The following is a 26,376-nucleotide window of genomic DNA, read 5'->3' as shown; positions in this document are numbered from 1 at the left end:
GAGTTTTAGACATCATGAAAGCACATTTAGATGACACATATATTAGACCTTGTCAGCAATGCAGTCCCAAACCTGTATGCTATGAGGAAATATACTGAATAAAGTCTCCAGTTACTTCTGATTGTGCTTCCTTTGGAGGAGAAAATTAATTAGTTGTTTTCACAATTAGGAGGAAGGGCTTAGTTGAAAATTAAATTTTATGGTCATGCGTGTTAGCACAACGTTATCTTCCAGGATAAATATAAATGTTATTTCTGAAGAGGGAGGACAGTGTGCCGGGGAGGAAGGAGGAGACGGTGTTCCTGTCAGCACCTCATTAAAAAGGATTTTTCCAAGGTCACATCCTTTAGGGCCATGTGAGCCTTGTAAGATAGCAAGAACAGCATGTGGTTTGAGCTACAGAGGCATTGAAAGAATTTTAGTGATTGTATACAAAACCCTTTGACCTGTGCCCTAAGACATGCCCCAAGCCTCAAATGCCTTTAAAAATAACCTCCTTATGGTTGGATGAAAGATGGATGCTTTTCTACCCACCTCCCTTAAACACAGACACCATGGCACAGATAGGATCAGGATAACATGGCTGAGAGGTTAAACTGCAAACGGAAACTCTTCTGCAATGATGTATTTGTGACAGACAGGTCATAACTAAAATGGGAATTCTCGCATAATTGTGATCTTCTCTCAGTCAGGTGAGTTAAGAGCAATGTCCTCTTCCTCACCTCTGATTTATTCTGAACAGCTTTGTATTTTCCACGAATTCAACCATCATGATGCTAAAGCTAAAGAGACTAAAATGTAAATGATTGCACTTTTGCACCAGCAGGGTTGGATTGTGGGAAGGAGCAAGAGTTGTATGCGAAGAGTCTAGGCCACCTGCTTTTATGTCGTGGTCATGTGTTCCAGCTGGAACTCTAGGTAGAAAGTGCTGCCATGCTTGTCCACAGGGATGTCTGCTATGGTTTGCTAAGTCTGCCATGCTTTATTGACGTGACTCTTTCCCATAGTGTCCCAGCCACACACAGAGTGTAAACATAGCACTCAACCAAAGAGCTGGCCCTACAATCAATATTTTTCAAGCCAACTGGAGTACAATAAAACTGCCAGAGAAATAGATTGGTGATTATTTGTTATTGTTTCACCATTGACTGCAAGTTTTGTGAGGGAAGGGGATGTTTTGCTAATCGGTCTATATTTGGTGTTTAGACAGTGTTTGCCACACTGTCCTCAATGGCCACTGAATAGATGAGTGAATGATTCAGTGAGCCAGAACAAGGGAGAAAAAAAAACCAAACAAACTTCCAAGGCAGTGGTTCTCAATCTTCCTAATGTTGCGACCCTTTAATACAGTTCCTCATGCTGTGGTGATCACCAACATAACTCTCATTTTTTCATAATTCTCATTGTTCTTCATAACTATAATTTTGCTACTGTTCTAAACCACAATGTAATATCTGCTATGCGACCCTGTGACAAGGCTGTTCAACTCCCAAGGGGTTATGGCCCACAGGTTGAGACCACTGCTGTATGGAATAAGGAAATTCTAAGCATAATATCAGGCCTTCGTAGAGAAAAATATCTATGGATGATTATTATATTTGTGTTTTGGTAGATAATGTAGGAGTCTCCCAAAGTTATCCGTGATGGAATTCCTGGCACCAATGACTCTGTCATACTGCATGCAGAAGGGGAATTACGGTTGCAGAAGGATCCAAAGCTGGAAACTGCTGATCTTAGCTAAAGAAAGTGAGGATGAACCGAGTGCAGTCATGGAAGCCCTTCACAGTGAGAGGCAGGAGACAGCATGGAGCTGGAAGGGTCTGCTCTGCTGGCTTTGAAGGTGGTGAAAGGGCTGCAAGCTAAGTGATTCAGGCAGTCTCTGTATACTAGAGAGGAAGGAGGCAAATTCTCCCAGGGACTTCCAGAACACAGTCCTGTTGACACCTTGATTTTAGTCAAGTAAGATGGACCTCAGACCTCTCAGCTGGAGAAGAGGAAGACAAATTAGTGTTGTTGCAAGGCAATCACTTTCCGGTACTTTGTTATAGCACTAATAATTTTCTATGTAGTCGGTATTTATGGTGTGTGTGTGTGTGTGTGTGTGTGTGTGTGTGTGTGTAGATGTGCACATCTATGAACATGTGGAGACACAAGGAGGATATCAAAGGTCTTCCCTATCACTCTGCCTTATGACTTGAGACAGGGTCTTACTGAATCTGAGTGTGGTTTTTTTTTTTTTTTTTTTTTTTTTTTTTTTTTTTTTTATCTAGGCTGGGCAGTCAGCAAGCTCTGTAATTCCCCTGTCTCCCTCAGGGATGGAGTAACAGGCACATGGCCACCTGTTGGCTTTTACACAAGTGCTGGTGATCCAAACTCAGGTCCCCATGCTTCCCCAGGAAGCGCTGTGCTTTGGTTTTTACCTGTCTCTTCCTGGTAGCTGTGATGGATATTTTTGCTTGTCAATTGGAGAGGATTAGGAACTTCCTGGGGGCTTAGTTAAGCATCTCCTAGTTAAGCATCTGTGAAGGACTTTTTCAGAGACCATCAGCACTTAAGGGCTCTGACCTAGCCAATAGATTACTCCCTTGATGGATTCATAATATGATGACATTGTTAGAAGGTGGTAAACAGTAGAAGGGGAATTCTAGTTGGAATAAGTAGTTAGCTTGGGACTACATCTTGTCCTGGCCTCCTCTTGTATTCTTTTTTTCTTTGTTTCTTGTCCACCAAGAAGTAAACAGCTTCTGCCCCAGGCTCCTGCCACCATGTTGTGCTTCCCAAATTCAGGAGACTAGGGGATCGTAAATTAAATCTGCTGCAACAGCAAGCCAAGATAAAGCTTTCAATACTTAAGTCTTCTTATTTCATAGACTCTTGTTATACATTCAGGCAGAACTGAAATGGCTGGGCCTAACGCATTTGTCTGTTTTAGCTGGGCCTGTAACTATGCGCTATTGTGTTCAACCAAAGTGTTAATGATTACCATAAGGTTGTTTTCTCAGTTGTAATCATTAAAAAAAATGATTTGTCATCATTAAATAATTTCATTTAGTTTTCTCCATATTTTACCAATTTGTTTCTTAAAGCTCCTCATTTTTTTGTGTTTGTTTTTGTTTTTTTACATGTCAGAGGCATATGTTCTCATTGGGTTGTTCAGCATCAAAGAGCAAAGAGCAAACTCTCTTTCTGTCTCTCTCTATTGGATAATCCCATTTGAACTCAGTGAGTCACAAAAGAAAACTTAAAACAAAATAAAAGACATGGGAGTGGAAGGGGACTTCTTTTGTGGGTTTATTATACATACGATATACATGTATGAAAGCATCAAAGAATAACAGAAAAGAAATCAGCTCTCATAAATTTAAAAAGAAACAAGAGCAGGCTTTCTTTCCACATGTAAAGGTCTATTGTATGAGTTTCTTAGGCTCAAAACTTTCTTTTAAAGGTCAGGTCCTATTTGTCTTCCTTAAGAGGGCTAGGTATTGACTGTGGTTGAACAGAGAGCCCAAACGGGTCTGAAGAGGCCCTGCCACTCAGGACAAGAGCCAGTTTCAGCAGGAGAATGTGAATCTGTCACTGACCTAATGGTTCAAAGAGGACAGAATTTTAGATGTTGATGCACAGATCTAAAGTTTTAACGTAGAGTTCAAATATATATCAACTCACTTCTGAATCAAGACATATAAATGTTTTGTGTATATAACGTTAGGGATTGAACCTATGGCCTTACACATGCTAGGTAAGTACTGTACTATTGAGCTGGAGTCCCTGCCTTTTATTTTAAAATACAATTTTATTGCATTATTAATGGGTTATGTCACAGGGTGGCCTCAAACCTGCATTTAGCCTGATTTTTCTTGTGTCCTGGAATTGCAGGCTTAAGCCACCACACCTCAACCCAGAGAGCATCTTTGATCCTAAGTTTGGTTGTGTTCTCTTGTGCATGTGCTTCATTTGGGGGGTGTCTTAAGACATTATTCATGTAGAGATGTTCAATCTGTGCAGAAGTGATGAGCCCTTAAAAACACGAATGAGGGAAGGCTTACCTTTACAAGTAAAAGTATGTAGCACAAAAATACACAAACATCCCTTCCACCCAAACCCTCAAAATGGTGAGACAAAGCTGGAAATAACAAGGCATACTGGATGAATTATCCGGGACTTGACATGATTAGGAAAAAGAGAAGCAATCCAGCTGCATGTGAAAATTTCATATCCATGACATCTACAAGGTGAGCAAGAAAGACAACTGAATGATAACATAGGATATTGTGAAATGCTGGGGAAGAATCTAGCATAACATTGGTGCTTATTGGTGGAATGTTAATTTCAGAGAAGTCAAATGATTTGCAGAAAGTATTTAAAGGAGAAGCACCCTGTCTGCGCTGCTCACGTAACGTTTGTGACAAGCCATGGTGATGTCCATTGGATCAGAGCCTGTTTGGGTAATGAAGGAGTAAACTTAGAAAAGTCAGCTGTTAAGGAATTTGCTGTGACATTTGTAGCTGTAATAAATGAAGAGGTGTATTGCTCCCAACTGACTTTTCATATGGATGCTATGACTTCTTTTGCTTTTAAAAATTCAAACAACGTTATCAGATTCCAGCAATAGCTTGTCATATACAGTGTCCCTTTTGGGCTGGTCCACATTCTTGCTTTCATTAATTTTTAATTTAGCATACAAAGAAATATGTTTCACTGTGACACTTTAATTTATGTATATCATTATGCTTTGTTTTTCTTGTCCCTCTCCCACACTCTCCTCCATGCATCCTGCCTTTGCCTGGATGATTCCTTTTTTCTCCCAAATACTTTCCCCTTCTGCTTTCATACCAAACCATTCTAATAATATCTCTTTCTGCCTCTCACTTAAGATCCTCCTTCTAGTCCTGTGACCTAGCCCCCACCCTCCACACATTTATACATTCCACAGATGAGAGAAAACAGGTAATTTTTATTTTTCCGGGTCTGGATTATTTCACTTAACATAATGATTTACAGTTGTTTCTATTTTTATGCACTTATCATGATTTCATCTTTCTTTATAGCTGAATAAAACTCAACGTGCATCTGTACCATATTTTCTTAATTCATCTGTTGGTGGACATCGAGGTTGCTTCTATTTTCTGGCTGTTGTGAACAGTACGTCATCAACATGGCATGAAAGTGAATCTTTGCCATGTGAATATTCAGACATACTCCTTGGTGCTATAGCTGGATCAAAGAGTAGGTTTTTTTTATAAATTTTTTTTGAGAAAACTCTATTCTGATTTCCATAGTGACCACATACATTTTCATCCCACCAGCATTGGGAGAATTTCTCTTTTTCCTCTTTCTTTACTTCCTCCTCAGTATTTGTAGACACTTGTTTTCTTGATGATAACCATTTTAACTGGGTTGAGATGAAATCCAAGGGTAGGTTTAATTTGCAAGGATACAGGATCATTTTTTCCCCCAAACATTTGTTGGCCATTTGTATTTTTTTTGGGGGGGGATCTATTTATTCAGTTAATAGTCCCACTCACATATTTGATGACGTTTTGTTGCTGTTTAATTGTTGCAGTTCTTCATAGAATCTAGATGTTACTTCCTTGTCTGATGGGTAGTTGGCAAATAATTTTTCTGAAGTGGTGGCAACAGAAATGGGTGAGGGCCCTTCACTCTGGCTATTATTTGTTTCACAGTGTAGAAATGTATAATTCATATAATGACATTTGTAAATTCTTGGGAGTATTCCCCATATTATTGGAGTTCTTTTCAGAAAGACTTTGCCTATGCATTTATTTATATCTTGAAGTGACTTACCTTTTTTTTTCTAGCAGTTTTAGATCTTAGGGTGTTCATCTTTGATCAGTTCTGAATTAATTTTTATTGAGGGTAAGAAATATGGATCTAGTTCCATTCTTCTACATGTGGAAATTCAGTTTGTTAAAGATGGCTTTTCTCCACTGTATGAATGGGTTTACTTCCTGGTCCTCTGTTCTAGTCTGTGGCTTTACATGTCTATTCTCATGCTTGCTGGTTTGTTCCATGCTAGTTTTGTTACTAGGGTTTTGTAATATAGTTTTAAACCACATGTTGTGGTACCTTAAGTAATGCTCTTTCTCCTAAAGATTGCTTTGGCTCTCTGAGTTTTTTTGTGCTTTCATGTGAATTTTAGAATTGTCTTATCTAGTTCTGTGAAAAAAAAAAAGTCCTTGGAATTTTGATAGGAATTGTGTTGAATTTGTAGGCTGCTTTGGGAAGTATGGTCATTTTTACAATATGAATCCTGCCAATCCATGAGCATGGGTTGTGTTTCCTTCTTCCAATATCTTCTTCAGTCTCTTAAGGTTTTTATTGTTGAGATAGTCACTCTACAATTCAGGTTATTTCTATATAGTTTATGATTTCTGAAGATGCTGTGAACAGAATTTTTTAGTTTGCTATTGGTGTATAGGTGAGCAACTGATTTTTGTATTTTGATTTTGTACACTGATATTTTTTTGAAAGTACTTATAATTCTAAAAATTTTCTGAGGGAGTCTTTAGAGTCTTGTAAGTATTTAATATGGTACTATGTATTAGCAAACAGGTATTATTTTATTTCTTCCTTTCCTAATTGTATTATTTTTATCTTGTTGCTATAGTTAAATCTTTAAAAATTATGTTGAATAAGAGCAGAGAGAGTGGATACCCTTGTCTCACACCAGATTTTAGAGGAAATGTTCCCAGTTTTTCCCCATTTAATATAAGATTAGTTAAATATTTGTCATATGTAGCCTTTATTTTGTTGAAATCTATTTCTTCTATTCTAAATTTATTCAGTGCTTTTATTATGAAGGAATATTGAAGTTACTTTCCGCATCTATTCATAGAAGGATGTGATTTCTGTATTTAAGCCTGTTTATGTGGAGTCTTATAGGTATTGATTTGCGTATAGGACAAACTTGCATGCCCGGAATGAAACCAACCTGTTCTTGCTTGTGATTATCTCAGTGTGGTTTTTGAATCCAGTTTGTTAGAATTTTACTGACAATATTGGGTTTATGCTTACCAAGAAAATTGGTCTAGTTTACTTTTGGGGGTTATATTCATATGCAATTTTAGTATCAAGGTGATTTTGGCTTCATAGGATGAGTTTGGTCCTGTTCATCCTCCTACTATTTGTTTTTCTTAGAGTAGTTTGTGGGGCTCTGGTGTTAAAGAAAAGAGCTAACTCTGCTCTAAAAGCTTAGTAGAATTTGGCAGCGAATCCTTTAAATCCCAGAGTTTTCTTTGTTGAGAGACTTTATTACTTCTTCAGTTTTGTGGATTGTTATGGAACTGTTTAAGTTGTTTGTATTCTTGATTTAATTTTGGCAGACTATGTATGTCTAAGAATTTATTCATTTCTTCTAGATTTTCCAGCTTCGTTGGTATATATTCTCAAAAGTATTCCCTAATGATAGTCTGTATATCAATGGAATATGTAGTAAACTCTTCTTTTCATGTCTAATTTTATGAATTTGGGTTTTTCTTTTTCTTTTGATTACTTCAGCTATGGTTTGGTTAATTTTGTTGTTGTTTCAAAGAATCAACTCTTTGATTCCTCCTATGTATTGTTCTTTTAGTTTCTATTTCATTAATTTATTCCTTGATTTTTATTGGTTCTTTTTGTATATTAGTTTAGAGTAGAGATGGCTCTTGTTATTCTAAGACCACTAAGTGCATTTATTAGGCTATTTGTTTGAAATCTTTTAGTTTTGCTTTTTGTTAAATGTAAACATTCATAGCCAGACACTTTCCTTTTAGAAATTAGAAATGCTGTAGCTATATTATTTTTGTTGTTGTTTTGAACATTCCTTCCTTCCTTCATTTGTATGTTTGTTCATAGACAGGGTTTCTCTGTGTAGTCCTGGCTGTCCAGAGCTTGCTCTATAGACCAGGCTAGTCTCAAACTCACAAAGATCTGTCTGCCTCCTGAGTGCTGGGATTCAAGGTGTGTGTCACCACAACCTGGTGATATAGCTATGTTTTTAAGGTTCTGGGAAGTTAGTTGTGCTTTAATTTTCATCTGACTCTAGGAATTAATAATTTTCCTCCCTGTTTTCTTTATCTTGAATGACTCACCTGTCGCTCAAACTGCATTGTTCGGTGTTTGTGTATTTATACAGTTAGTGCAGTTTTCTTGTTATTGATTTTTTATTATACTGTGATCTGATAAAATGTAAGAAATTATTCTGATTCTTTACTATTTGGCAAGACTTTATTTGTGACTTAGTATGTTATTAGTCTTACAAAAGTCTGCTAAGAATAATGTATATTTGGTATCTCTTGGATGGAATATCCTGATACATTTGTTATCTCCATTTGATCTATGCTATAATTTTATTCTGAGGGCTGAGAAAGAAATAAGGGAAACAACATCTTTCACAATAGCCACAAAAGACATAAAGTACTTTGGTGTACTCTAACCAAGCAAATCAAAGACTTGTATGAAAAAAACTTCCAAGTCTTTGAAGAAGTAGGAGAAAACAAGTAACAGGACAGGAGCCTACTGCAGAGGGTCTGAAAGTCTCTACCTAGCAGTGGATCAAAGCGGATGCTGAGACTCATAACCAAACCTCCGGCAGAGTGCAGGGAATCATATGAAAGAAGGGGGAGTTAGTATTACCTGGAGAGAACAGGAGCTCTACAAGGACCAAATATATCAGGGCACAGGGGTTTTCTATGAGACTGTTTCTCCAGCCAAGGACCATGTATGGATATAACCTAGAACCCCTGTTCAGATGTAGCCCATGGTAGCTCAGTATCCAAGTGGGGTCCCTAGTAAGGGGAACAAGGACTATTTCTGACATGAACTCAATGGCTGGCTCTTTGACCTCCCACTCCCCGAGGTCACAGAGGAGGGTGTTGCAGTCAGTCCTGAAGATACCTGATAAGCTAGGGTCAGATGGAAGGGGAGGAGGACCTCCTTTATCAGTGGACTTGGAAAGGGGCAGAGAGGAGATGGAAAAGGGAGGGTGAGATTGGGAGGGAATGAGGGAGGGGACTACGGCTGGGATACAAAGTTAATAACCTGTGATTAATATAAAAAATAAAAAGTATAAAAAACTTAAAAAAAGGAATATATCAGAAGATGATAAGATCTCCCATGCTCATGGCTTGGCAGGATTAATATAGTAAAAATGGCCATCTTACCAAAAGCAATCTACAGATTCAATGCAATTCCCATCAAATTACCAATACAATCCTTTACAGACCTTGAAAGAAAAATTCTCAACTTCATATGGAACAAGAAACCCAGAATAGCTAAAACAATCCTCTACAATAAAAGATCCTAACTTGTTCTTGTCTGGAATGGCCACTCTTTTCTTCATTCTTTTATTAGTTTTTATTTAATTTAATTTTTTTTTTCAAGACAGGGTTTCTCTGTGTAGCCTTGGCTGTCCTGGACTGGCTTTGTAGACCACGCTGGCCTTTAACTCACAGAGATCCACCTGCCCCTGCCTCCTTAGTGCTGGGATTATAGACATGTGCCACCATGCTCAGTTTCTTCATTGCTTCAGAAGGTAGCTTTGCTGAATATAGCTATCCTGCTAGTAGTTATTTATTTTTAGGGCTGAAACATGCCATTTTTATTCTTAAAACAACAACAACTACAACAAACATTTTCTTGACTCTGTAAATTTCACATCATGCACCCCAATCCTACTTATCTCCTCATCCCTTTGTATGGCCCTCCCCATGCAAACCCCCAAAAGGAAAAAAAAAAGAAAACAAAAAAGCATATTGTTGTGAAAGCTGTAGTGTGTCACACATTTTTATACCCCTCTATCCACACATCTTTACAATGAGTCATTGGTCTGGTTGGAGGACTCTAGCTTCTGCTACACCATCATGACTGACTCATTACTGGGACTCCTCTTGGATATCCTGTGATTGTCCTGTGTCATAGAGATCCTGAAGTTTTGCATCTGCAGGACTGGCCCCTTCATGTGCTCCAGCAGTTCACAGATGGGTTTGATGTTGGGGTGAGCCAACTTAAATCCCTGGATCTGGACCTGGTGTGGTAGCTGCTTTGGTCAGCCCCCCAGCTCTCCTGTACTCACACCACCAGGATGAGCTCTCCAGCACTGCCCCAGCTAGCTACCCAGTGCTACAGCTGGCAACCAGCGGGCCCAGCTCTCCTGCTCTCACCCCCTCAGCCACAACCCACACGGGTTGGGCCAGCTCTACTGTGCTACCTACACCGTTCTTATTTTTATTCTTATTATTTTTTGGATTTTAAGGTTACGGATGAGAGATTGGACATTTCTTACTGATTTGGCATTTCCCCTTTATAGCTTCACATATTGTTTCTTTGGTTTGTTTTTTCTTTTTGTTTTGCTTTTTTATTTTTAATCTCTCAAGTATAATATGTTATGGAGACATATATGTCATAGAGACATTCTTCTCTTATCACATCTGTTAGAACTTTAAATGCCTCTTATGTTTGGATGCCCATTTCTCTAGATTTTGGAAAGTGTTTGCTGTAATTTCATTGAACAGATTTTGTGCTTTTCTCAGCTCTTCTTCTTTCCTATGGAATTTTGATTAGATCTCAGAATTCTTATATGCTGTGCTCCTATTTATTTATTTTCCTAAAGATGTTTGATTGCAGTATTTCATTGACTTTGTCCTTTAGCCCTGACCTTCTTTCTTCTGCTTCACAGTTTATTGGTGGTGCCTTTCACTTGAATCATTTTCAATATTTCTATTAAAAAAAAAACAATCTGAAGCCAGGTGGTGGTGGTGTATGCCTTTAGTCCCAGCACTTGGGAGACAGAGGCAGGCCAATCTCTGTGAGTTCAAGGCCAGCCTGGGCCTGGTGAGGTTTCAGGACAGTCAGGGCTATACAGAGAAACCCTGTCTCAAAAACAAACAAACAAACAAACAAACAAACAAACAAACCCCCAAAACAACAACAAAAACCTAACCTGAATTGCTTTGCTCAAGATTTTTTTCCCATGCTGCTGACTATTCCGTTCATATTTCTAATCTTTCTCCTCCATCCTGCTGACTTTTTCTTCTTTGTTGCTGACTTTCCTCTTTAGGTCCCAGGTTGAATTAATCTGCAGTTAATCTGTTTATTTTATCCTCTTTGCCTGTCTTTGTTAGTAAACCTTGGAAATCTTCATCTGGCACTTTACTTCTTTCAGCGTCTTTGGGGTCAGCAACTGAGGAATATTGGACATTTTTAGAAAGAGTGATGCTGCTTTGCCCTTTCATGTATCACAAATAAACATAGAGAATCATAGAAGGGACCCTTGAGAGAACACCTTTAACTATATCTGTGGGAGATATATATATATCTTCATATATATATATATGTACATCCCATAAAACGTAGATAAAAATGTTTGAAAATAATGTTTGTTTTAACAGCCTTTCCATCATTCTCTCCAGATTAATAGTGTAACAACTACTTGCACCGCCATTCCATTATTTGGGTGTTGAAAGTCATCTACAAGTGACATAAAGCATAGGTTAGCTGGGGTATGTTACATGCAAATATTGTGCTCCTTTATTTAAGGAGCCTGCGTACTCATCTGTAGATTTCAGTATTAAGGATTCTGGAACCAGCTCCCCTAGGACTTCATGGAAAAGTGGAGCTCTCAGCCCTGGTGGGAGGACTGTCCGCTCAGCTCTCAGAATTCAAAGGACTTGCACACACCACATTTAGAGGAAATGCCTCAGGCAGTGCTGCCTTTGAGTTTCCTCAGGAACCCACTTGTGAACTGCTTCTTGGAACCTAACTAATTGTAAATTAAAAAAAAAAATAAATAAAACCTCTACAAACATCTCTCATCAAACTTAAGAAGGGTTTTAAACATGTTGGTAATTTTTCTTCTTTAAGAAACTTAGGGCAGCAATATGCAAAGTAGCTCATAGTTTTTCTCCATTAATTTATGTATTTAATCACTTTACAGCCTGGTTGTAGGCCCCGCCTTCCTCTCTTCCCAGCCTCAGCCTGATGAACACCACCCCCATGGGTACCAACCCACCCTGGCACATCACGTCACAGCAGGACTAAGCACATCCTCTCCCATTGAGGAGGCAGTTTAACATGGGCGAACCATTACTTTACACCTAAGTGGAAACTGTTCTGTGTTGAAATGATCTTACATGCCAGAATCATCCTTCCCTAACCAAAGGGTGCAAGTTGGCAGGCAGACAAGAGAAGTTAGAGCAAGGATGGCTCCTTCTCTGATGACTCTACAAGGTAGTGGGGACACCATTACCAGGATTCTTTTATTTTTTATGTTTAATTTTTTACCTTTGAGACAGGGTTTCTCTGTGTAGCCCTAGCTGACCTGGACTCACTTTGTAGACCAGGCTGGCCTTCACCTCACAGAGATCTGCCTGCCTTTGTGTCCCTGCGTGCTGGGATCATGGGTGTGCACCACCACGCCTGGCCTCATTACCAGGATTCTTAAGCCCATTTTGTCTCTCGTCCACAGTGACTTCAATGCAGGCAGCGAAGCAAGAACAGAATACGAAGACTTCAGGTTTTCAAGCCATCTAAAGGAAGTACTCTAGGGAGCTTGGGAGCTGCCTCGCTGGGTAGAGCGCTTGTCGCACAAGCTTGAGAACACGAGTCTGACTCCCCAGAACCCATGTAGAGGCTGTGTGTGCTGGTGAACATGCCAACAGGCCCGGTGCTCTTACAGGGAGGTGGGAGGTAGAGACGGGACAATCTTCAGAAGCTTGGGCCAGCTGGCCTGCTGTACGCAGTGGTCCACAACAAATCCTTCGTCAAAGACCGCGCAAGACGAGCAGCTCTACCCACGTTGTGCTCTGGCCTTCACAAACGTGTCTGCATGTGTGCGTGTGTCTGCATTCACGCACAGGAACATGTGTGCGCACTCACACACATGCACATGCATGCACACATACACACACACACGACACTGTGTGCTAATCTTATCAAAGGCTCTAATTGTAGCCAATAATTAATTGCTAAACAAGATTTAAAGTTTCCCCAAGCCCTCCCAATTTTACTTAATGGCCTCTTCCGAGCCAGTATATCCAGGGCAAGAGCAGGTTAACGACATAAATAAACCACTAAATTTTCTCTATAAAAACACACTGTCTTTTTTTCCCCTTTCCTAATAAAACTTAAAACATTAAGAAACACACGCATTTTCAGGCAAAAGCAAGATGGCTGCATGAGAGAAATAGCCACATTGCTCTCTGCCAGCCACAAAGCTTAACTCTCTCCAGATGTAAAGCTTCACTCTTTCTCCCTCCTCATATTTTTTGTCTGGGACAAAACTGCTAGAGGAGACGGCTTTTCTTCAGTGAACTTAAAGTGAGAGACACAGATCTGCAACTTCGGTGGTAAATACTTGCCTGAAGAGGGTTCTTTCTGCAGCCTCCTTGGATCTATGTTGAATCCCAATGGGATGAGAAAGTAGGCTTCTTAACAGAGGTAGGTCAAAGGTGGAGACTTCTAAAAATGAAGGTAAGTTTAGTCAAAAGAAAACTTTGGGTCTAACCTTAAAAGGGCAATTCTCTTGTAATGACTCACAGGCTGTTCATATTAAGAATGAAAAAGAGAGGACAAACAGACAAACCCTAGTTAGATGATAGAATAAGACAATAAGACATTCCAGTGGCAATAACCGGCTGGCTTTCAGAACAGAAGTCAAACAGCACATAGATTATCGAATGTGAGAATCCCCACATCACTGTATAATGACTCACATGCAGATATGTTCAGTACACATATTGGAGTACACACACACACATATGTATGATATGTACGTAAACACGTGTGAAAGTTTTACTGCATAGAAATCATGGCATATATAACATGAGGGATTTTTTTTCATTTTCTCAGAAAGAGCCCTTGTCTAGAATAAGGTCAGTTTTGTGATTATCTTAGGACTGTTTATGAATAAGTGGGTGGGGCAGAGCAGGACTGTCTTTCATGCTTCTAGGTGCCACAAAGCCCTTCTGCCACTGAGTGTCCCTCCTAACCCTTTTAATGGGATTCTTCTCCCTCTAGATCAGTGCGTCTTAACCTTCCTTACACCGAGACCCTTTGGTATATACAGTTCCTTATGTTTGGGCGACCCCCAACCATAAAATTAACTCATTGCTACTTCCTAACTGTCATTTTGCTACCTTTGGGAATTGTATAGGAAATATATGACATGCAGGATATCTGATATGAGAGTCCCAAAGGCCCACGACCCACAGGCTGAGAACTCTGCTGTAAGATGATATAGAGAAGAGCTAAGATTTTAAGCATTCTATACTTCCCTTTATTTGTGCTCGACTTACCCTGCAGAGAGATGACATACCATAATAGTTAAGAGTGATATCTGAAATTGTATCCCCATCAAGATGCTATGGATATGTGTACACACACACGTATGCAGATAAATTTTGGGGAGTCTATGGGTTGGCAGGGGTCATCTGCTATATTCTGGTTTTGGCAAGAGGAACTTCTGCTCCTGGGGTCTCTCGCCATTCTGAAGAGAGCAATCTTCCCCACCTTGTGGGACGCTGGAAGCAAAGGAGACGTAGCTTTGTTGTGCTTGTGTGTTTTCCACATGTTGCCTCCCCATTGCTCATGTCCCACTGTCAGAACACGTCCTACATAGGAAGAAGAGTCAAAGAAAGACAGTTGGCCTTTTGATGAAGAACAGCACAAGGCACTGTCATAGAGAACAGGTAACCGGTGCCATTCAGGCCTACCTCTGGGAGCTACATTGCATTTCTCCAAAGAGAAGTTCCAAATGTCACACTAGCATGGAGGAACGTCTATGAAATGAAGCGCTTTAGAGAGATTTCTCTTTTCTACTGCCTTCTTCCCCACACAAAACTTAATTTTGTGAGACTTGTTGCTGAAGTCGGTTGTTTTGAAGGGAGCTGCCTCACCACTCACCAGAACTGATCTTAGGATGCTTTGTGTGTTTGACTCACTCTGCGCCTCTCCACTCAGGTTTCTCCATCACTGTGTCTTTTAGTTGCCTTTTTCATTGTTATGACAACTACCTGACAGGAATCAGCTTAAAAGGAGAAAGGCCATATTCTGATTCACAGTTTGACAGAATGCAGGCCACATGACAGGGCACAAATCTTTGCAGAAGCAGGAGCTTACACACCCACAGTCAGGAAGTAGAGAAAGAATGAGCAGGAAGTGGGGTTGAAGCACAGAACCTACCACTAGTGATCCACTTCATCCCTAAGTGTCTAAGGGTTTACCCCCTAAAGGTTCCAAAACCTTCAAAACCTGCCCAGAGCTGGGGATCAAGTAGTCAAACACATGATTCTGTGGGGACATTTCATATTCAAACCGCAGTAGTGAGTGTTATAAATCTCCTCAAGATACATATTCCCTCTCACTCTTTATTAAATCCATATCCAAACATAGCCACACACACACTTCACATCCACACCCTTCCAACTCCTAAAGATAAGCGTGAATTCATAAAGACAATACAGCATAAACACATAAAGAGAAATGATAGAAATGGGAGCCATGCTACACATTTTCCACTCTTTGGTGGCATTACTCCCAAAATGATTTTTTTAAAAATAGATTTCCAGGGGGGAAAAAAAACATCATGACCTTTACTTGACACAGAAAATGCCTTTTCCATGTCTCAGTTATACATGGTGAGCCTAAAATTCATCATCTCAACTATTCATATAGTATTCTTGTTTATGGCACCTAAACATCATATCACCTGAATTACTTTTGAACAAAGATTGATATTAACACAGTCAGAAGAACCTTCTTGGTTGAGGGCTGAATTGGAATCCCATTTGTCAGGGTTAATCCTTCTTTATATTTTTGATCTGCAAAAGATGAAAATGAAATGTTATAATCATCTCTCAGGCAATGGTATCATTCATTGGACAGCGATAGTTTGAGGACACGACAGCACATTTTTGTGAAGTCAGCATTTTCTCAAATGAAATAGAAAATGTCTAGCTATATTTAACTTGGTGAATTGAATTTAGCATATCATTTAGGTTTCTAACAAGTAGAGTTTTGCTAGCAAGACTATTGATAAAATATATGGTTCTTAAATCCCCAAATCCCTATGGAATTAGTGGTCAGTTCCAACTTTGATCAATGATTGGGACCATGAGAATTTCTCTTACCAGGTATTTTGAATATCGGAACAGCAACTGCCAAACCCTTTAGGTGTCAAAAAAATACTTCTTGAAGTCTTTGCTAAAGCAATAAGACAATTGAAGGACATCAAGGGGATACAAATCAGAAAGGAAGAAGTCAAAGTATCACCATTTGCAGATGATATGATAATATAACTGAGTGATCCCAAAAATTCTACCAGGGAACTCCTACAGCTGATAAACACCTTCAGCAAATTGGCTGGATATAAAATTAACTCAAAAAAAATCAGTAGCCCTCCTGTATACAAAAGACAAAGGGCTGTGAAAATTAGGGAAACAACACCCTTCACAATAGCCACAAAAGACATAAAGTACCTTGGTGTGATCCTAACTGAGCAAGTCAAAGACTTGTATGAAAAAAATTTCAAGTCTCTGAAGAAAGAATTAGAAGAAGATATCAGAAGATGGAAAGATCTCCCATGCTCATGGCTTGGCAGGATTAACATAGTGAAAATGGCCATCTTACCAAAAGCTATCTACAGATTCAATGCAATTCCCATAAAATTACCAACACAATTCTTTACAGACCTTGAAAGAAAAATTCTCAACTTCATATGGAACAACAAGAAACCCAGAATTGCTAAAACAATCCTCTACAATAAAAGATCTTCTGGAGGTATCTCCATTCCTGATCTTAAGCTTTATTATAGAGCAACAGTAATAAAAACTGCATGGTACTGGCATAGAAACAGAATGGTGGATCAATGGAACCGAATAGAAGACCCAGAAATAAACCCACACACTTATGGACACCTGATTTTTGACAAAGATGCCAAAACCATGCAATGGAAAAAAAGATAGCATCTTCAACAAATGGTGCTGGTCTAACTGGATGTCTACATGTAGAAATATGCAAATAGATCCATACTTATCACCCTGCACAAAACTAAAGTCCAAGTGGATCAAAGAACTCAACAGAAAACCAGACACATTAAATCGGTTAGAAAAAAAAGTGGGGAAGAGCCTTGAACTCATTGGCACAGAAGACAACTTCCTGAACAGAACATTTAACAGCACAGGCTCTAAGAGCAATAATCAATAAATGGGACCTCATGAAACTGAAAAGCTTCTGTAAAACAAAGGACACTGTTCTCAAAACAAAAGGACTGCCTACAGATTGGGGAAGGATCTTCACCAACCCTATATCTGACAGAGGGCTAATATCCAGATTATATAAAGAACTCAAGAAGTTAAACAACGACAAATCAAGCAATCCAATTAAAAAAATGAGGTACATAGCTAAACAGAGACTTCTCAATAAAGGAACATCAAATGACAGAGAAACACTTAAAGAAATGCTCAACGTCCTTAGTCATCAGGGAAATGCAATTCAAAATGACCCTGAGATTTCACCTTATACCCATCAGAATGGCTAAGATCAAAAACTCAAGTGACAACATATACTGGAGAGGATGTGGAGACAGGGGAACCCTCCTCCACTGCTGGTGGGAATGTAAACTTGTACCAACACTTTGGGAGGCAATCTGGTGCTTTCTCAGACAATTAGGGATAGTATTTCCTCAAGATCCAGCTATACCACTGCTAGGCATATATCCAAAAGATGCTCAAGTATACAACAAGGGCATCTGCTCAACCATGTTTGTAGCAGCTTTATTTGTAAACCCAGAAGCTATTACAAACAGCCCAGATGCCCCTCAATTGAGGAATGGATACAGAAATTGTGGTACATCTACACAATGGAATATTTCTCAGTGATAAAAAACAAGGAAATCATGAAATTTGCAGGTAATTGTTGGGAACTGGAAAAGATCATCCTGAGTGAGGTATCCCAGAAGCAGAAAGACACAGGGTATATACTCACTCATAAGTAGATACTAGACATTTATATAGGATAAACATACTAAAATCTGTACACCTAAGGAAGCTAATCAAGAAGGAGGACTCTGGCTAAGATGTTCAATCCTCATTCAGAAAGGCAAACAGGATGGACATCAGAGGTAGAAAACAGGGAACAAGACAGGAGCCTACCACAGAGGGCCTCTGAAAGGCAATATCCTGAAGGGTATCGAGGCAGATGTTGAGACTTATAGCCAAACTTTGGGCAGAGCACAGGGAATCTTATGAAAGAAGGGGGAGATAGTAAGACCTGGAGAAGACAGGAGCTCCTCTGACAGTGACAGATTCTAAAAGTCTGGGCACAGGGGTATTTTCTGAAACTGATACTCCAGGCAAGGACCACTCATGGAGATGGCCAGGAATTCCTGCACAGAGGTAGCCCATGGCAGTTCAGTATCCAGGTGGTGGCCTCCATAGTAATGGGAAGAGGGACTGTCTCTGACATGACCTGATTGGCCTGCTCTTTGATCACCTCCCCCTGAGGGGGAAGCAACCTTACCAGGCCACAGAAGAAGACAATGTAGCCACTCTTGATGAGACCTGATAGACTAGGATCAGAGGGAAAGGGAGGAGGACCTCCCTTTTCAGGGGACTGGGAGAGGGAGGGGTGGGATTGGGAGGTACAGGAGGGATGAAAAATGAATAATCTGTAATTAATAAAAATAAAAATAATAAAAGAGATGTTGAGAATGTTTAATGATGTACAGTAATCTAAGTAGAAGGATTAATTTTTATACTTCATACCTAGTGACCCCAAACACAGTTTAGCCATTATTCTGCTTTCTTAGTAGGCTAGAGTTTCTACTTCTGTGGGAAGACACCATGACCATAAACAACCTGAAAATGGAGAGGGTTTATTTCTGTTTACTGCGCTCAGGTTATACTTCATTGATAATGAAAGTCAGGGCAGGAACCTGGGAGACAGGAGCTGATGCAGAGTCCATAGAGGGAGGGGTTCCTTTATTTCTTTTCATGGGTTGCTTTTCTCTTTCTTTCTTCCTTTCTTTCTTCCTTTCTTCCTTTCTTTCTTTCTTTCTCTTCAATTTTTTAAAAAATTTATTAATCACTTTACAGCTTGATCCCAGCTCTATCCCTCCTTTCCTCCCAGTCCCACCCTCACACCCCTTCCCCAGAGAAGGGGAGGCTCTCAGTGGGTACCAACCCACTCTGGTACCTTAAGTCACATTTGGACTAAGAGCATCCTCTCCCACTGGGACCTGACAAGGCAGCCCAGAATAGGATCCAGAGGCAGGCACCAAAGTCAGAGACAGCCTCTACTCCCAATTGCTAGGGGACCCACACAAGACCAAGCTGCATATCGCTACATATGTAGGGGGTCTAGGTCAGCCATGCATGTTCTTTGGTTGGTGGTTCAGTCTCTGTGAGCCCCTATGGGCCCAGGTTAGTTTACTCTGTAGGTCTTCTTATGGTGACACCCATCTGGCTCCCTCTATTCCTTCCTCCTACTCTTCCACAAAACTCCCGCAGCTCTGACTATTGTTTGGCTGTGTGTCTCTGCATCTGTTTCTGTCAGCTGCTGGGTGGAGCCTCTCAGAAGTTAGTTATGCTAGGCTTCTGTCTTCAAGCATAGCAGAGTTTCATTAGTACTGACGGGGGTTCCTCTCTCCCATGGGGTGGATCTCAAGTTGGGCCAGTCACTGGTCGGTCATTCCCTCAATCTCTGCTCCATTTTAATCTCTACACTTTTGTAGGATAGAAGGTTTGATGTGTGGGTTGGTGTCCCCCTCCCTTCACTGGAAGTTCCACCTGGATACAGGAAGTAGTGATCCCAAGCTCCTTAATCCCCACTGCTAAAGTCTCAGCAAGGGTCACCCTCATAGACCCCTGGAGTCTATATTGTCCCAGAGATGCCCCCCCCACACCGATTTCCATCCTCTCTCCTGGCCCAAGGGAGGATGCTTGAATCTCACTCAGAAGAGGAAATAAAATAAACATCTGAAGTAGGTGGAAAGAGAGAACAGGGTGAGAGAGGGCCTGGGAAGTGAAAGGGCTGGAGATTATCCTGCTTTCTTACAGAACCAGCAGCCTAAGGATAGAACCACCTACAGTGATCTGGCCTCTCATATCAATCATCAATCAAGCATGTACCACAAGCTTGTCCACAGGCCAATCTGGTGGGAAATGTTCTCAGCTGAGGTTCCCTCTTCCAAAATGATGCCAACTTGTGTCAAGTTGACATAAAAGGTAGCCAGCACAGTGGAAGAACTTAAAAGATTCTTGAGAGCATTCTAGTCTCATTGTTTTTATGCTCTTTGCTTTCAACATGGAATTCAGTAGGAATGTTCAGCATTTGTTGCCAATAGCATTGTACAACCCCAGACTCTGGAATTGAGCAGGTGTGGACTTGTGTGCCTGTTCTGTTACATATTATGGTATAAATTGGCAAAGCACTGTCCTGCAAGTAAGGATAAATGTAGTATGGACTAAGATGCTCTGTATGACAAACTGGAACCAGAATCTCTTAGCTTTCTAACAAAAGCTGGACTTGTACTTCAGTCTCTGTCTGTGAGGGGTCCAGTTGAGCAAGAATTCTATTAAGTGAAGATTCCCTGTTCTCCATATCTCATTAATTCCTCATCTCTCACCATCCCCTTATCCCTTATTTACTCTGAATAACTCCCCATCACTGATGCCTACTCCACTCTTTGGTGACAAACTCCCCTCTTCCCTTGTTGTGTTTCAAGTTGAGCCCAACATCTCTGTTCCCTACAGCCAAACCCCACCAATGTGCTTCCTGCACCCAGTGCAGTGCTCTTGAATACTCTGTCTTGTCTTTTGAAACGGGTCAATATGATTTTTTTTTTCTCAGACTGTATCTGCCTTAGATGGTTGTGGTGAAGATGAGAGCTGAAATGCAGGGAAAGCACTTAGGGAGAGTCTTCTGCGGGGATAGTGTGTGATGCTTTCCTGCTTTAGTCACGATCAGTGCTACTTTCATGATTCTGTTCTTGTTTCCTTGATACTCTGCCTTCCTTTTCCTTGTGATGCTTGTGGCCAATATTTTCCCCCAGGAATTGTCTTTTCTGGGTTTAAAAACTGTGCTCCTTAACTCTTCTTTATATAATGTTTGAAAGTATCTCATCTTCCTGGTGCTTCCCTCTCAGGGAGGCATTGTCAGTAGTTGATGCTGGGGCTCTTGTTCTCAGACAAACTCCTGTGCTTGAGTGCACACTGGGCACCTCCTAGCCAGAAGGAATTGTCACTTGCTGTCCAGCTAGAGATGGGACTGCCCACTTCCCAATGGAATGGCAGGTGTGGGGTAGGGAAAGAAGTAGACAGATAGAGGGAAGCAAGAGACTGTGAGAGCTAACTCTACCTATCCCCTAGTTTGTCAGATAAGAATGATGTCCACAGGGATCTCCCTCTGTCTGAGGCACTTCTGAGCCTGCCTTTTTTGTTGCTTGGCTAGCTCCTTTTCCTACCACAGGTGTATGGCTAGGTGCCACACACCACATGTACCCAAAGAATTCTAGTTACTTTTAATTTATGATCTTGTTTCCATAATCTATTTCCATAGCTATATTCTCAGCTCTGTATCATTCTGGGTTTAAACAATACCTTCTTAGGATCTTTAAGTAGCGAGAGGGTGAAGGGACCAAGCTTCTGGCCCAACGTCTACTGAGTTACTCCACTGCATGTGGCGGCTTGCCACACTGTATCATAATGTTTGAGATTATGCAGGAAGTTGGATTTAACCTTTTGTTTTGGAAGTTCAAGTCTACGGTTGAGTGCTGTCACTGCTGCAAGCCTCTGGTGAGGATGTTCGATGACAAAAGTGAGGGGCATGTGGTTGAGACAGAACCATGTCCAACACAAGCCAGGTAGCAGCAGAGTGAAGGGGAGTGAGCAGGGTTCCACAGTCTCCTTCCAGGGCATGTTCCATGACCCAAAGGCCTCCCCGACCTCCTTGGCCCCATGTCCTAATGGTTTTACCTCCTCTTTGCGCTTTGGGGTCTACACCTTTAACAGTTCCTCAGAGTTGAACAACCATCACCAGGACCCAAGTCTAGAGCAGACTTGCTTTGCAAAGATAACTTCTCCAATGTCAAATGTTTTTCTGATAAAGGAAACTAGGTATAAAGGTGGAACTCTTCACTGTTGGCTTATTATGAATGGGAACACTTCATATTGTGTATGAAATAAACTATAAACGTGCTTTTCTGTCTTTAATTTTTAATTTTATTGGTGACAGTGTAAATAGGTACATGAAAATCTCTGCCATCTCTACCAATGTATTTAAATAAAACAAGAATTCTAAGATTTGGATTTCAGTGATGACTAGAACACTATATCTTTACTGTATAAAAATCTCCCAGTCTATAAAATCTGCTCATTTCCCTGTGTCTTAAAAAAATAGCCGTGAGAATCAGAAGAGAGAGCTTATTGAAGACAAATACAGACTCCCAATGAAGACCAGCACAAGATGGGTTATAAATGAGTCAGCAATGCCGTGAGCACTGTTGTTCACCAGTGTGCTTTATGAGGATGGGAAGCTGAAGAACAGGCCAGCAGAGGGTTCACCTGACATGGTTTTCTGTGTGCGTGTGTATGACAGCCTCCTGCACTTCCATAGTTGGGACTATTGGACGCCATGGTTTGCCTTTGATACTTTGTTTAGTGTCGGTCCTGTCTTCCTCCTGGAATCTTTAGTTTGTCCCATATGGCTGTCTCTCAAGTTCTTATGTTTAGCCCTAAGAGTTCTCTGAGTTCCTTTAAGACCAGAGATGCATTCCAAACTTCTGAGGAGTTTGTATTTGTCCTGTATCAGGAGTCACAAAAGATGAAGCATTGGTGTAGAGAGAGCTGTTTGTCATCCCTCAAATCATATCATACAGATGGCTTTCTGCCCATAAAAATGTCTTACCAAAAAGACAACAGTAAAGACATCCCAGAGGCTTGCATCTAACCCTTAAAAAACTCTTTGAGGTGAGTGCAATGCTTCATAGCTACTAGCCACACAGACTGGGAACTAGATCTGAGTTCCTGATAGACAGAAACCAGCTACCAGGACAGATTTAACTGACAAGCAGGGGAAGATGAACAGCAATGATGATTGACTCTGGGCCTTTCATTTTCTTTCTGAGGAACTGTGGCAACTGAAGCCAAATGGCTCCTTTCCAGGTCAAGGCACTGCATAAAATTTACTGACTGTGAGTTTGGCTCATCCTTCAGATAAAGTGTCATTGTTGAAATTGAGACACAGATTTTCCCAACTGCTTTGTAAACGTTAGGATTTTGGTCAGCTTGTTGTATCACACTTAGTATTCAGAATATTAATTAAAAAATAACTAACACCAGTGTAAACATGCTTCAGATACATAGGTCTATAAAATATTGCACATAAAATTTTGTTCAGCATTTCTCCATAGCAATTTTTTCATTTTTATAAAAAGGATATAAAATTGTGCAGACCATCTTATGAATTTGGCTGGTCAATATTACTTCAAAATGATAACACTACAAATGATTATGGATTATTTACAAGAGCTTTAAGCAATGTTTTCTGGATATTTAAGTAAAAATAATGGTAAAACAGCTTAAATATAAAAGATTATTCTCCAAGATTACCTGCTAGGAAAGATTAACAGTGAAGAGTGAGTGATAAAGCCATAATAAGCATTATTAGGTCCTTAGGAGTGAGTTTTTCGTTTATCTCACACTTGTATAAGTTTGTATATTGGCAACAATTTTTCTTTTATATAAATGTGAGGTATTACAATGAAAACAAGTGTATAAATCTCAAGCTAAATACTGATGTTTACTATAGCTATTAAGATAATATTCACTCATCATTAAATTGTTTTTTAGATGGACTTTACAAATTGTGCTAGTACTTTTAAACATCATTAGGGTATTGAGTACCTTGAAATGTATGCTTTAAAGAAATCAGTGAAAATAGTTTTTTTTTTTTACATGTATAAAAGGAATTGTAAATAAAAGATTTCTGTAAAGTTGAATTATGCAGATGTGAGTTCCTGGAGAAATGAAGAAAAGTAACTCCAGGTAGAAGATAGCAAGATATTAAGCAAGACAGAGCCCTAATACCAATGTGTGTGTAACACATGAAGAAGCCCAATTAAACGTGTTATCTGCACAGACTAGTTATTTTAAGACGAAATAAGCTGAGTGATGTTGAAGTCTAGCTAACCAAATCTTAATTTCCAAATCCTCTAGATGGCCCATTTCTCTACCTTCGAGAAATAGAACATAAATAAATACATCGTGAGTCCTCCATGTATGAAATGATTTTGGTTGTTTCACAAGTACTTTCACAGTCCTGACAACATATTGCTTGTCTCCCTGAGCCATCACATCCTTAGAAAAGTTTCTCTTCCATGGGGAGGTTTCAGAGATTCCATCGGATTACAGTAGTGTTCAATCTTACTTCATCTTGTCTCTGTAGGAATTGTTTTTGCAGGTCGCATTGGGTTGATCTGGGCATCCGCCTGAGTTCCTACAGCCATTTCAAAATGCTGGCCAGATGTGAAACGGTGAAAGCAAAAGAATCTTCATGGCTGCTGAATGTTTTGACAGTTGTTGGTGGTTTCTTTTCCCCAAGGGTCTCTTCATGTCAATCAATGCATGAAGTAGATGAGGTGATCATTAGGCACCCTTCCATTTCCTGGGTCGCTGGCAGGTATGGAAGGCTACGATCATTTAGCCCTTGTGTCCTTTTCTTTCTTTCTGTCTTTGAACAGGACCAGTGCTTGGATTTTAGGTCTTTGTGTTTCTAAGTCATGCCTCTGGGGTCTTGTCACTGGTCAATTGTTCCCTGTCTGTCATTTCATCCTGGGGAGGTCTTGCTCTATCAAAGAATCCACACTAGGAGAAAGAAAAAAAAAGTAGGCTAAAAATCAAGTCGTCTGGGGAATTTGTAAAATACTTCATTTAGGGAATTTATGTTTTGTACATTTTTAAAGAAACCCAGGGATATGAGAATGCTATCTGTCCAATTCTCCAAATTAAGAGGGGAAACCAGAGTTCTAGTTACCTGTGGAGAGAGTTCATTGCTCAGGCAAGGTTGGCAGAAGGCAGAGAAGCCATGCCCTTCCTCCTGCCATACAACGCGAGAGTCTATAGACTCTTCTCACAGACCTTGGGCATTTTCTGTTATAGCTAGCATCTAAGGATCCATCTCCGCTTCCCTGCATGCTTTCCTCATGGTGCACGACTACAGGCTTGGCAAGGGTCACTTCCTGTGGTGTTCCCTAGGGCCCTGAAGACACAGCAGGCGAAGATGTGGCCGTCCTTACGTACTTGGTGGGACACACGGTGTTGAGAGGAAGATCCAATTGTCATTTATGTCAGTTTATGCCAATGACAGTACCAGGCAGGAGGGAACAAGCTGTGACTTCCCACAGGTTTACCAGTACTCTGGCAAAACTGGTTCTAGAATAGTCTTTCTATTGAATTTCAAATTAATCATTAACGCCAGAGGATGCATCTTTTCCTAAAACCCTAGAACTTGAATTATTATTTATTTATTTTTTTATGTGGGAAACACAACATGAGTTCTTTGTAAAAACTAGTTGGGTGTTCTGTCATTTAGCACATAGAATTCTACCCAGTTCCTCTAAATAGAAGACTAATGCTAAAGTTACCTCTACGCGTGAGCCATGGGCTATATGGGCTCAGGAAAGTAAAGGCAACCCATAATGATTTAAAAAGCGATTCTTTAACTCAAACAAGGCTTTCTAAGTTCACAGTAAAGCATACAGCTGCCTATTTATAAAGGTCTTGCTCTTGGAGAGCCACATAATAGAGGTTGACCAAGATGTGACTGGGCTAATTCTTCAAGTCACGTCACTATGACATTGCTTTTCATTTAGAGTGGAGGACTCTGTATGACTTGTGAGGTGGACAAGCCACTGGGCTATAAATCTGCTGCTCTTACGGACTTTTCGAACAAGTCTTAGTAGGGCACCCCTGACAATTTGTTAAGGTTTCCTATTAGAGGCAGACTAGTTGGCAAGATTGAAAACTAAGCCCACACACCTTATGCATGGCCTACTTGGCCTAACTGTTAAAAAAAATAGAATGGACCTATATTAGCTGCGTGAGTGTATTACTTCTAAAGAAAAATTCAAAAGACTGATGATAGGAGTATGCCAATAAAACACACAACTTCCTGGTTAATGGAAAAGAAAACGAAGCTTGATAAGACCATTACTCTAAGCACATTAAAAAGACCATTGGTCCCAAGGCAATTATTCACTGTATTTATTTATAAGAAATTTCAAGATAACGGCTGTGAATGTCACTCAGGAGATAAAGGCTTAAATAGCCTGTTCGTGGTCCTGGATTCAATTCTTAGCACTGAGATATAAATCAATCCCCCCCC

General features: G+C 40.2%; 1 protein-coding gene across 1 annotated transcript in view; it reads right to left on the bottom strand.

Annotated features, from left to right (window-relative positions):
- Window positions 1-22,205: 22,205 nt before the first annotated feature.
- Itga8 (integrin subunit alpha 8) overlaps window positions 22,206-26,376 on the bottom strand; it is a 165,092-nt gene continuing 160,921 nt past the window's right edge. Inside the window, exon 28 of the mRNA XM_055593745.1 lies at window positions 22,206-24,857. Coding sequence (XP_055449720.1) covers window positions 24,771-24,857 — 87 coding nt within the window. The 3' untranslated portion in view covers window positions 22,206-24,770. The remainder of the gene's footprint in view (window positions 24,858-26,376) is intronic.

The sequence above is a fragment of the Psammomys obesus genome, unplaced genomic scaffold, assembly GCF_907164565.1.
Source record: "Psammomys obesus unplaced genomic scaffold, mPsaObe1.curated_primary_1811, whole genome shotgun sequence".
Taxonomy (NCBI): domain Eukaryota; kingdom Metazoa; phylum Chordata; class Mammalia; order Rodentia; family Muridae; genus Psammomys; species Psammomys obesus.
Note: the sequence above shows the minus strand (reverse complement) of the source record. Positions and strands in the feature narration are given on the sequence as shown.